This window comes from Geospiza fortis, unplaced genomic scaffold (genome assembly GCF_000277835.1).
Source record: "Geospiza fortis unplaced genomic scaffold, GeoFor_1.0 scaffold81, whole genome shotgun sequence".
In the NCBI taxonomy this organism is placed as follows: domain Eukaryota; kingdom Metazoa; phylum Chordata; class Aves; order Passeriformes; family Thraupidae; genus Geospiza; species Geospiza fortis.
In genome coordinates, this window is record NW_005054318.1 from 6,382,956 (window position 1) to 6,392,806 (window position 9,851).

The 9,851-nt window shown below is 44.2% G+C and overlaps 1 protein-coding gene across 1 annotated transcript in view; it reads right to left on the reverse strand.

Moving 5' to 3' along the window:
• Nucleotides 1–4,069: 4,069 nt before the first annotated feature.
• Nucleotides 4,070–9,851, reverse strand: part of HPCAL1 (hippocalcin like 1) — a 31,884-nt gene continuing 26,102 nt past the window's right edge. Inside the window, exons 2-4 of the mRNA XM_014306738.1 lie at nucleotides 9,502–9,846; nucleotides 8,281–8,386; nucleotides 4,070–5,269 (exon numbers count right to left, since the gene is read on the reverse strand). Coding sequence (XP_014162213.1) covers nucleotides 5,172–5,269; nucleotides 8,281–8,386; nucleotides 9,502–9,846 — 549 coding nt within the window. The 3' untranslated portion in view covers nucleotides 4,070–5,171. The remainder of the gene's footprint in view (nucleotides 5,270–8,280; nucleotides 8,387–9,501; nucleotides 9,847–9,851) is intronic.

Consider the following 9,851-nt stretch of genomic DNA (forward strand, 5'->3'; position numbering starts at 1 on the left):
CTAAAAAGCAAAATGCAAATAGTGACTGGAAGGTTGTCTGTGTCCTGACCTGGGAAAATCAATGAAAATTTATGTTGTGGGTGACTTTGACATGATGAGACCCTTAGGCAGGACTTGTCCCTGCTCCTGTTCTCTGCTGCAGAGAACCCATCCCCAGTGCTGGGAAAGAGAAGGTACAGCCAAGTGCCAGAGAAAAATGGGCTCCCTTGCTTACACCTCATTTCCTGAAGAATGGCCTGGGTAACACTGCAAATTTCACCCAGCATGTAATTTGTCATAATTGCTGTAATATATCTGTGACCATCTTGGATTTTAGAGTGTGACCCACCTTCTGCACTAAGTTCCCATACTGCTTTATGAACAGTTTATTTAAAGAAAAAAAAATGTTAAGGAACCTACCAAAGTCCTGGGCAAAGGATTTGCATTGTTTTGGAAAGGTAAAAAAAAATGCTGGGGTGGGTGCCCTGGAAGCACAGCTGTGAACTGGCAGTGGTCAGAGGTTTAGTGACACAGCTCCCAGTGCCAGGTACAGGGTAGGGAAGACACTAAAGATGTGTTCAAAGCAACAGTCCACAGGCAGGAGGGTTTGAGGGAGCTGATCATGACCCACCCAGGCCCCAGCAACACCTAACACCAAGGTGTGGGAATGTGTGTAGAGAGGAGCAAGGAAGAGATCCTGCTTCTCACCTTCATGTAAGAGATAGGTCCCTCTAGTGACAGCTCAATCAATACAGATTTTGTTTGTGATAAATTGTTCCTCCATCAGGAAGAACCAGCTAGCTCTTAAAATAACCCACCCATCTGGTGGTGGTGACCTTGCCTGTCTGTCCCCACAGACACCAGGCTGCTGCCATGACACTTCCTTGCCTCCTTCTGGCGGTGGTTTCTGACTAGTGTGACATGGCTGAAAGCCTGGGATTAACCTGACCCTCTGGTGATGCACTGGCTGCCCTTTAGGCACAGTGAACATGAGTGTGTTCAGAAGTGTGTCTGCATCCAAACCACCACACTGGATACGTGTAGGCACCAGGTAAGTTCTGCTTGCAGGCACACTGCTCCCAGCAATGCAGGCACGTCTCCAAAGCTCCTACACAGAGATGCTCTGCTCTCCTCTCCCACCCTTTTCCTTCTTTTCAATAAAGCATCTCTCCTCCCAAAAGAGATAACAGCAATTATCAGGTTCATCAGCACTATATCTACCCTGGTGCAGCACAGGGAGCTCAAAATGCCAGTCTGCCCACTGGACCATTAAAGTTGATGGCTGTTCCTAACCTTTAAATATGAATAGAGCCCTGCATAATGGATCGAGGACTATCCATGGAGACCATCTGCCCCGTGCTTGCAGAAACGTTCACGTTGTTCTTCACAGGAGTTTATTACTCAGAGGCTATTGCTAAAAATACATTGCAAAGGGCCTGATGTAAAAACAAAGGGCCAATTCAAACTTGGCAAGAGAGACACCCAAAACTGAACCCAAGCACCTCTGCCAACCATGCTGGAGTTAGGCTGCAACCAGACAGACTTTATCCAAAAGGTAATGACATAATTCTGAATTAGCTTAACAAGACCTGCAATTCATACAGAAAAGCCTGAATTTATGTAGTAATTAGCCAGAGCTTTCAGTGTTCAATATCTCCATGGCAAGAAAATAATCACATAGGTTATTAAAGTGAGGCAAAAATGGACACAATTATGAGATTTTTTTGTACTGAACTACTTTTGCTAAGTTTGACTCCATTTTTCACTAAAAATACAATTCACAAAAACACTTAAACCACTTTACAAGTTGAAGTTTCCTATTAATCACCTGGACTTGATTTCCCAAATGTTTAACCCCTCTACACAACAGTCCCTCTCTGAAAGACATTCCTGGGAGCCCAACAAGCAGTAAAGCTCTCTTATCTTTTCATTGATTTCTCAGCTGGTTTTGAACTTTGCCTGTATCAACATGCAAATGACATCCTGGAGAAGGAGCCTGGAAATTGTTCTGAGTCCTTGTTACCAGCCAGGAAAGCAGAGACATCCTCCAAGGAGCTGCTCAAGCACAGCCAAGATGACCAAAGTCACCCAATGACTGTGAATGCACCTGTGAAGCAAGTCTGACTTTAAAAGAGCTGCTTGGCAGCAGCAGATAAAACCCTTTCCAGTACTTAGTTGGCCTTTTAATTAAAAGGTCCCCCATATCAGAAGCCACCTTTGAAAAGCTCAGCCTGGTTGGGCTTCAGAGCATCTCTCATTTTCCCTGGGATGCCATGCATGTCCACCTTTCCTGGGCATCTTCCTTCACTTCTCCCTGGAAGGCAAGCTGGGAGCATCTTACTCACACAATTTCTGCCAGTCCCAGTCTGAAATGAAATCATCTTGCCCTGAAAAGAAGAAACTCCTTAATAGCCATGAAAACAGTGAGAGATAACTGGGAAAACTCCCAAATCTAGGCTTGGATAGTTTAAAGAGGCAAAGGGAAAGACAGAAGAAATTGGGTCCGATGAAGCAGGACACATTCCCAGTGTCTGCACAGGGCTGTGCAGGGGCTTGTCAGACTGTGGCAGGCAGCAAACTCCATCATGGATACCTTGGCACACATCAGAGAAAAAACCGTAACATCAAAGAAATGGGAACTTTCTAACCTCTAAAATTTAGGTTCTTTTACTTTCTTTCTGCAAAAACAAGGTAAGCTTATTTATCAAAATGAGCTTCTGTAAGGAGTTTTTTTTCTCCATATGAGAAGAGTTTGGGCTTTATTGAACAGTTACTTAAACTTGCTATTCACTACAGTCAGCAAAGGAAACCAGAAGAAGTGAGATTCCAGGAAAAGGCAGTAAAATTTCCACTTAGAGAAGCAAATGAAAATGAGCTGCTGCATTTATGAATGCTGCAGCAAAACAATTTTTAAATCTTTGGTACCCAAGATATCATGCAATGCTTGACTGATTACGCCTGACTCATTTTAAGAATACAGAAACAAGAGTCAAATGTTGTGGTCCACCTCAGAGGTACCATCCCAGCACAAGGTCAATGACATTTTTTCACACTCAGAACGATACAGAAATGATAAAGCCCAGTGGCCAGTTCACATCTAAACAGCTGTTTTTGGCCCCAATCCATGCAAGAAGAGTCATTAGTGTAAGAACATCTACAGCATATCTAACACTCCAGCATCTCCTGGCAGACAGACTGACAACATGAACACAAGCAGGCTGGAAACAGATGATCAGCTACTGTGGAATTAGATTTTTTTCAGTAGTTGGGCTTTTTTTCTGGGCTTGCCCTGGGAAAGCAGGCAGGCTTCTGATTAACATCCCTTTCAGGGCTGCCTCATCAGCAGGGTGTTGTGGTTGAAAGGACTGTTGGTTTAATTGCTCAAATTTGAATTTCCAGGGGAAAAAATGAACACACTCTTTTGCTGGCAGGACTGACACAAGTTTGTATTGCAGACCAAGTCTGATTATATGTATTTCCACTTGGATATTGCAAACATTTCTCTCTCTTTCTTTTAATAAAGTATTATCATGTACTAGAACATTCTAGTTCACCACTACTAGAACATTCTACACAGCAAAAATCCCTTCATTACATGCTCAACATTAACTTCAGGCCAAATAATTTTTGATACTTTATTTTGCAGAGAGGGCAGGCTTATGCAGCTACTGGCAGACCTGATGAATGTGGAGAAAATTGCTTCCCATGCTACCAATGTCAAATGTTAATCCAGCAAGTACCTGACACCTGACAGGAACTTTATTTTAAAAAGCTGTGGCCATGGTAGCCCAGCCAGCAGGGCCAGCAGCTTCTCCTTCATTGCCTTGAGTTGCTCTGCATCCAGCAGAAACTGAGTTGTCACCTTTCTGCAATCTTTACCCTGGATTCAGCTGGGATGGAGCTGGATCCCACAGGCACCAAGACCACTGTGTTAACCCAGCCACAACAGTCAGCTCCCAAAACCCCTATGCATTTAAAGGCACTGTGTCTCAGACAAGACTGAGAGGTTTTGTGCAGGGAGCCATCCTTGCGCTTCCCCAAATACCTGACACTAGGAACTTGGTGCATGGCTTAGATCAAGACAGGCAGCGACAAGAAAAGTAGTCTTTTATTTCAATTAATATTTCTTGGCATTAGGCAGATATTAAATAACACTGGAATGCACAAGACTATTAACATATCGACAGCAAAAGGGAGGAGGTGTAGCCAAGTTGAGAACAGCAGTGCCAGTCACGTCACCTCAGGGCACTCAAAAGCCATTTAACGCAGCAACCACCAGAAAGTAGGACTCCACTGAGAAATACAAAATGAGGATGAACTCCTTTCAGGTCTTTTGTCAATACAGTAATACCGGAATGACTGACAGTAAAAATGAACAAATATTTGCATTCAGGAATTAAACAGAGTGAAATATCCACAAACTGCTAGTCATGCATTTCTTTTGGAACAGCAATTTGCTAATGCATAAATATCACAAAAAAACAATCTCCAAGATTTGAATAAATCACAGACGACTAGAAGAAACAAAGCTTGAATTCTATTTTATGCCTTAAATAGATGACCTAAATATTTAAAATTTTACTTCACCATATATATATAATTTATATATATATTAAAAGAAAGTAAAGACCATTAGATAAGTGCAAGCAATTTTCCTCAAAAAGAAAATTGGAACCATGCCCAGGAAAGCTGCTTTTTTTTTTCCTTTTTTCTTTTTTTTTTTAACTTTCTACTCCATTCAGTCCACTTTTTTTTTCTTTTTTTTCCCCCAACATAGTAATTTCTGAAGCAAAATAAATTATCTACCATCTGCTATTTTGGGTAAAAGTCCTACCTAGCATCTTCTCGGGAACTATGGGAACATCACCTTTCTCACGGACTAAGTGAAGTGGTATTTCGCCAGCCATTGAACTCTCTCATAGTTGTATGTAAACAAACCTTTCGATTAATGTTTCAAATGTGCAGAGTGAATGGTAACGTTACAGGGAAGCAGAACTGGAGCTGCCACAGGAGAACTGCACTGGTGTTAGTGGGGGAGCGAGGGCTGGTTCGCTCGGACACATATGCACACACACAATCTGGCAACGGGGTCTTATCCGCGAAGTGTGGAGGGATGGTTGAGAAGGCATCCGTTTGCGAGCAAAGCTTGAAGGACACAAGCCGAGGTTCTCTGAGCACACTGTCCGCTTTCATCAGAATTGGCTCGCACTACTGGGGTCGCACTGTAACAACCGCACGATGGAGGGATCACTCTTGGCACCTTTGATGAACTCTTCCAGCGACAGTTTACCTGATAGGGAGGACAATCAAAATGGAAATCGTTTTTTAAAAGTCAGTTGTTCCTGTCACCATTGCTGTAGCAGAGAATCCCTCCTCACTGAGGCAACGTAACATCTATTTAATCTACCACAAAGGCATCGAGGGGAATTTAGCGCAATGCACGGCAGCTAAATCCTACTCAAGCCTTTAAGCCCAAACGCATTTTTCTTCTGCAAACCAATCCAGCATAATAATTGCTATTTCTTTATTTAAAAAGACAGTCCGAAATCTAAAAACAACTCTTACAATAAATCTAAAAACAACTATTCCAGTACCATTTGGCAGCTTTTTGCTCAGAACCAGACTATATGAATAACATGACACAGGAACACAAGGTATGGTACCTAAACACATGTATGCTTTGAAATGATGCTTTTATTACTACAACACTTGAAACCGAAATATTCCAAATATCCCCACTTTGTCCTCTTGTTCTTGTGACATGTAGGGATGAGCAGTCATGGCTTCTCTAGCACCTACAAGGTTGGACTGGGGTTTGAGCAACCTGATCTAGTTCAAGATGTCCCTGCTCAATGCAGGGGTGTTGGGCTATATGACCTTCAAAGGCCCCTTCCAACCCAAATTATTCCATGATTCCATGACTTTGCAAGTCACTTGCTGTGCCCTGCTGGGTGTACAGGAATAGGATGGCTTTACAAGCAAAGCCAGCCCTGGGGCACACCTACTGCTATGTATTGTTCCTGAGCATTTCTGTTTTATACATCTTTAATTTAGGCCGGAGGAACTGACTTGGATGGACCTTGTAACAGTCTGAGAATCTGAAAATTGATCTCTGAAGGAGCAACCACCCCAGTATCCCCTGGCTCCAACAGTCCCATGGAATGTCTTGATACAGCAAGGAGGAAATACTCCATCTGCTCCTTCAGATCTCATGGTGAGGTGACCCAGCCCCCCACCAAGTAGCTAGCACCAATACTCCCCTGCTCCAGCACCCAGAACCATGGCAGAAATAGGACATGGTAATATTAATGAAAAATGAAATTTTCCCTATGAAAAGGAGGCAACAAGCATATGCTGCACCCCAGACACCATGTCTAGTAATCTCCCATCTAGCTTGTGCACTCACCTACCCTACCCTCATACAACACTCCAGGGCTATCCTTACCCACCCCAAACTGCTATGCTCGAGACAGGAGCCACGCACAAACATCTTGCACTTGGGAGCTGCCTGCTGCCACTTTTGGCCACATGCACCCAAAGAGAGAGAGGCACCAGCTCATTGCGCCAGTCTGCACCAGCCCCAGGATGCTACCAGCCTGTTGTGGGGATGGAAGAGGAATGACCCTGGTGGCCAGCACCATAAAAAGGTTGAACAGGGAGGAACTCCTCTCCCAAGTAACACGCCACAGGGCAAGAGGAAATGGCCTCAAGTTGCACCAAGGAAGGTTTAGATTGGATATTAGGAAATATTTCTTCACCAAAGGGGTTGTCAAGCATTGGAACAGACTGCCCAGGGCATTTAAAAGATGTGTAGATGTGGCACTTAGGGACATAACTCTATAATTCCATGAATGAGCAAGTCTTCCTCTTGTAGAAATTACAGAAGCTCAAAAACCCATGGCACACTAATTTCTGGCTTTTAAGCTAATGTTCCCAAAATAAGTGTTTTTAACAAAAGCAGAGGCCTCCTAATTACCAGGATATTTCTTGGTTTGCCCTTTGCCTTGTATTACTTAAAAGCAAAGCCCAAATCAAAATCTATTTGCAATGCCCAACAGTCAGATGGGGAAGAAACATTTTCAGTCACCAGACACACATGTGCAGATGTTATTCCTTGGCATTGCATGGATTGCAGGGCTGATATTTTACTGGGAATAGGATGATTTTATTTCGGCAACAAAGTGCAACAGATGGAGGATGCATTTATATGGCAGATTTTGAGACCACTACTCTGTTACACATCTGCACGCGTTGCTACTTTCCGCAGACCAAAAATATTTTAATCATGTTACTTTAGGGCCGTCCACATGTTAAGCCAGGGGATGAAGTGTTAGTTTTGATGAAGTCAAAGGTAAAATACTTGAGGACTTCAGCAAGGCCAGGAATTTGCCCTGGGGACTGCAGCAGCAGACACCAAAATGCAGCCATAAAATCCTCTTAAATAAAACTGTTTATGTACATAAAAGGGTATTTTTTCAGGTCTCCATATCTCAGTGCTAGAATCAAATCTTTGCTCTCACTGAACACATCAATAGGACACAGCTCCTGACTGATGTGGGCAGCTGCCACGTCAGGGTAATTCCCAGGCAAAAGCTCCACCTCAACTGGGAATAGAGGAAACATGTCATCAAGCTGATGAGAAGAGGAAATTGATCATTTTTTGCTGTATTTTTCAAACCCAAGGAAATGAGCCAGCACAGGTGGAGGGGTTGTGATGTGTACACTGTCAGATAATTTATCAACGAACTCCACAACCTGGCTTGGGAGCTGCTACATCTCCCTGATGCTCATAGTGCAGCAGAGGTGTGTGACCATGTGTTTATACATGCTATAAACACACACAGAAAATAAGTGTTACGGATTTGGGGAATTTTTGCTTTCAGGTGCCCAACCACATTCAGGACTCATGTTACTGATGACAAACCCAGGAGTGCAACCCTATCAAGGGCAGTGGGAACAAAATCTTGTGCCAGGTTTGTGCTGTGCCCAGAGAAAATAGCCCAAAGACAGGGGGATTTCAGAGGAGCCTTTGCAGAAGGGGATTAACTCACGAAATGCCAGGGAAGGACTGCTCCCCTATCAGCCCCCCAGCAGGAGAATTCACCCTCTGTTCACTGCTCACTTATTCACCCTATTTATGATTGGACCAGAGATGCTTAACAAGGCCAGGCAGAAACCAGAGGCACTACTGAGGACATTCCTACCCTTTCTCCCCTCTCCCAGAATTCTGCCATCTACCAAGGCTAGGCTAGAAAACCTCTATTTCTAGAGCTTAGGAAGGGGTGCCAAGGGCAATCCTACCGTCATTGTTTGTGTCCATCTGTCTGAAGATCTTGTCTGTTCGCTTCTCAGGAGTGGATTCATCCTCTGGCATTTTCATTACTGATGAAACCATTTTGTAAATTGCCTGAGTATTAAAAAAAAGTTTAAAAAAAGAGATATAAGAAAAACACAACCCAAATGATAAAGCATGGGACAGAGACAAAGAATTTAAGCCTGTAGCAACAAAAAAAGACAGCTGACCCTGGCAGGCAGCTGCAGGACTTTATAAACCAAAATGAATGGGAATTTCTGACTGCAGCTTTTTTATTTTTCTTCCCTGTATTCATTTGTGCTTCAGAAGAAGAGCTGGGTCAGTTTGACTGAAAGTCAGAGTCTAGATTAATGTATGAGCAGGACTGAGCTGAAATAGAGGAGACAATGGTGCAGCAGGGCTAAGCCAGCACCTCTTTGTCTGGCTCTCACCCTCCACCCAGTTGTATGTATGCATGTGGGGTGCTACATGGATTATGGTGAATATGAATACACAGCAATAGGGGTTGTTTGCCTTTGGGGATGGGTAAGGAAATGCTTCTTCTGACTTACAAGAACATGAATAATGATAAGGCCTCTTTAGAGCTTCTGTTGTCCTAGACTTCCACCTAAATTATCCCACCCCAGCCACGAGGACCAGTGTCAGGGCACTGGCTGATACATGACTCCCTTGCACTGCACAGGACACACATCCCAACTGCACAGTGGGTGACAAGCAGCCACTGCCAAGGCCAAACCCCTGCCAGCATGTAAGGTAGGGGCACAGGGGACTGCACTGCCTGCCCCCACTATAGCCTGTGGTATACATGTCCTCTGCCTTTGGGACACAAAGGCATGCTACAGCCTTTCATCCAGAGTTCACACTGACTCAGATTTGAAGATTCAAATAATTAATTCTGAGATTAATCAGGTCAACAGAATTTGCATTTAGGGTTTTTGATCCTGTGAACATCACACTAAGAAACTCCCAGGGAGAGCTGCAGAATTTTGGCTGCAGGCCAGCTGCACAAGTGCCTTGTTCATATCTCAGGCCTTTCCTCATTTGCATCTTATAGATCCCATCATGCGTCCTACAAAACCATGGGCTCAGGAACCTCCCTGGGGCAGGAGTGACCCAGCTCAGCACATCCCTCATCTCCAGCTCCAGCTGTCTCATGGTGAAGAGGCTACAGCAACACCAATAAGATGTCCAATAGAGATAATGCTCACCTGCACTATTTCTAGCATTTCCCCACGGCTGATGTACCCGTTGCCATCCAGGTCGTACATACTGAACGCCCACTTCAGCTTCTGCTCCAGCTTGCCCCGGGAGGTGACGCTCAGGGCGATGATGAATTCCCTGAAGTCGATCGTCCCGTCGCCGTTAGTGTCAAAGGTGCGGAAGACGTGCTCCGCAAACTTTGACGCATCGCCATAGGGAAAAAAATTTGCATATATTTTTTTAAACTCTTCTACAGTCAAATGGCCCGTGGGGCAATCTTTTAGGAAGCCCTTGTACCACTCCTGCAGCTCGTGGTCTGTGAACTCAGTGTTCTCACGCAGGTCCTGGAGCACCTCGG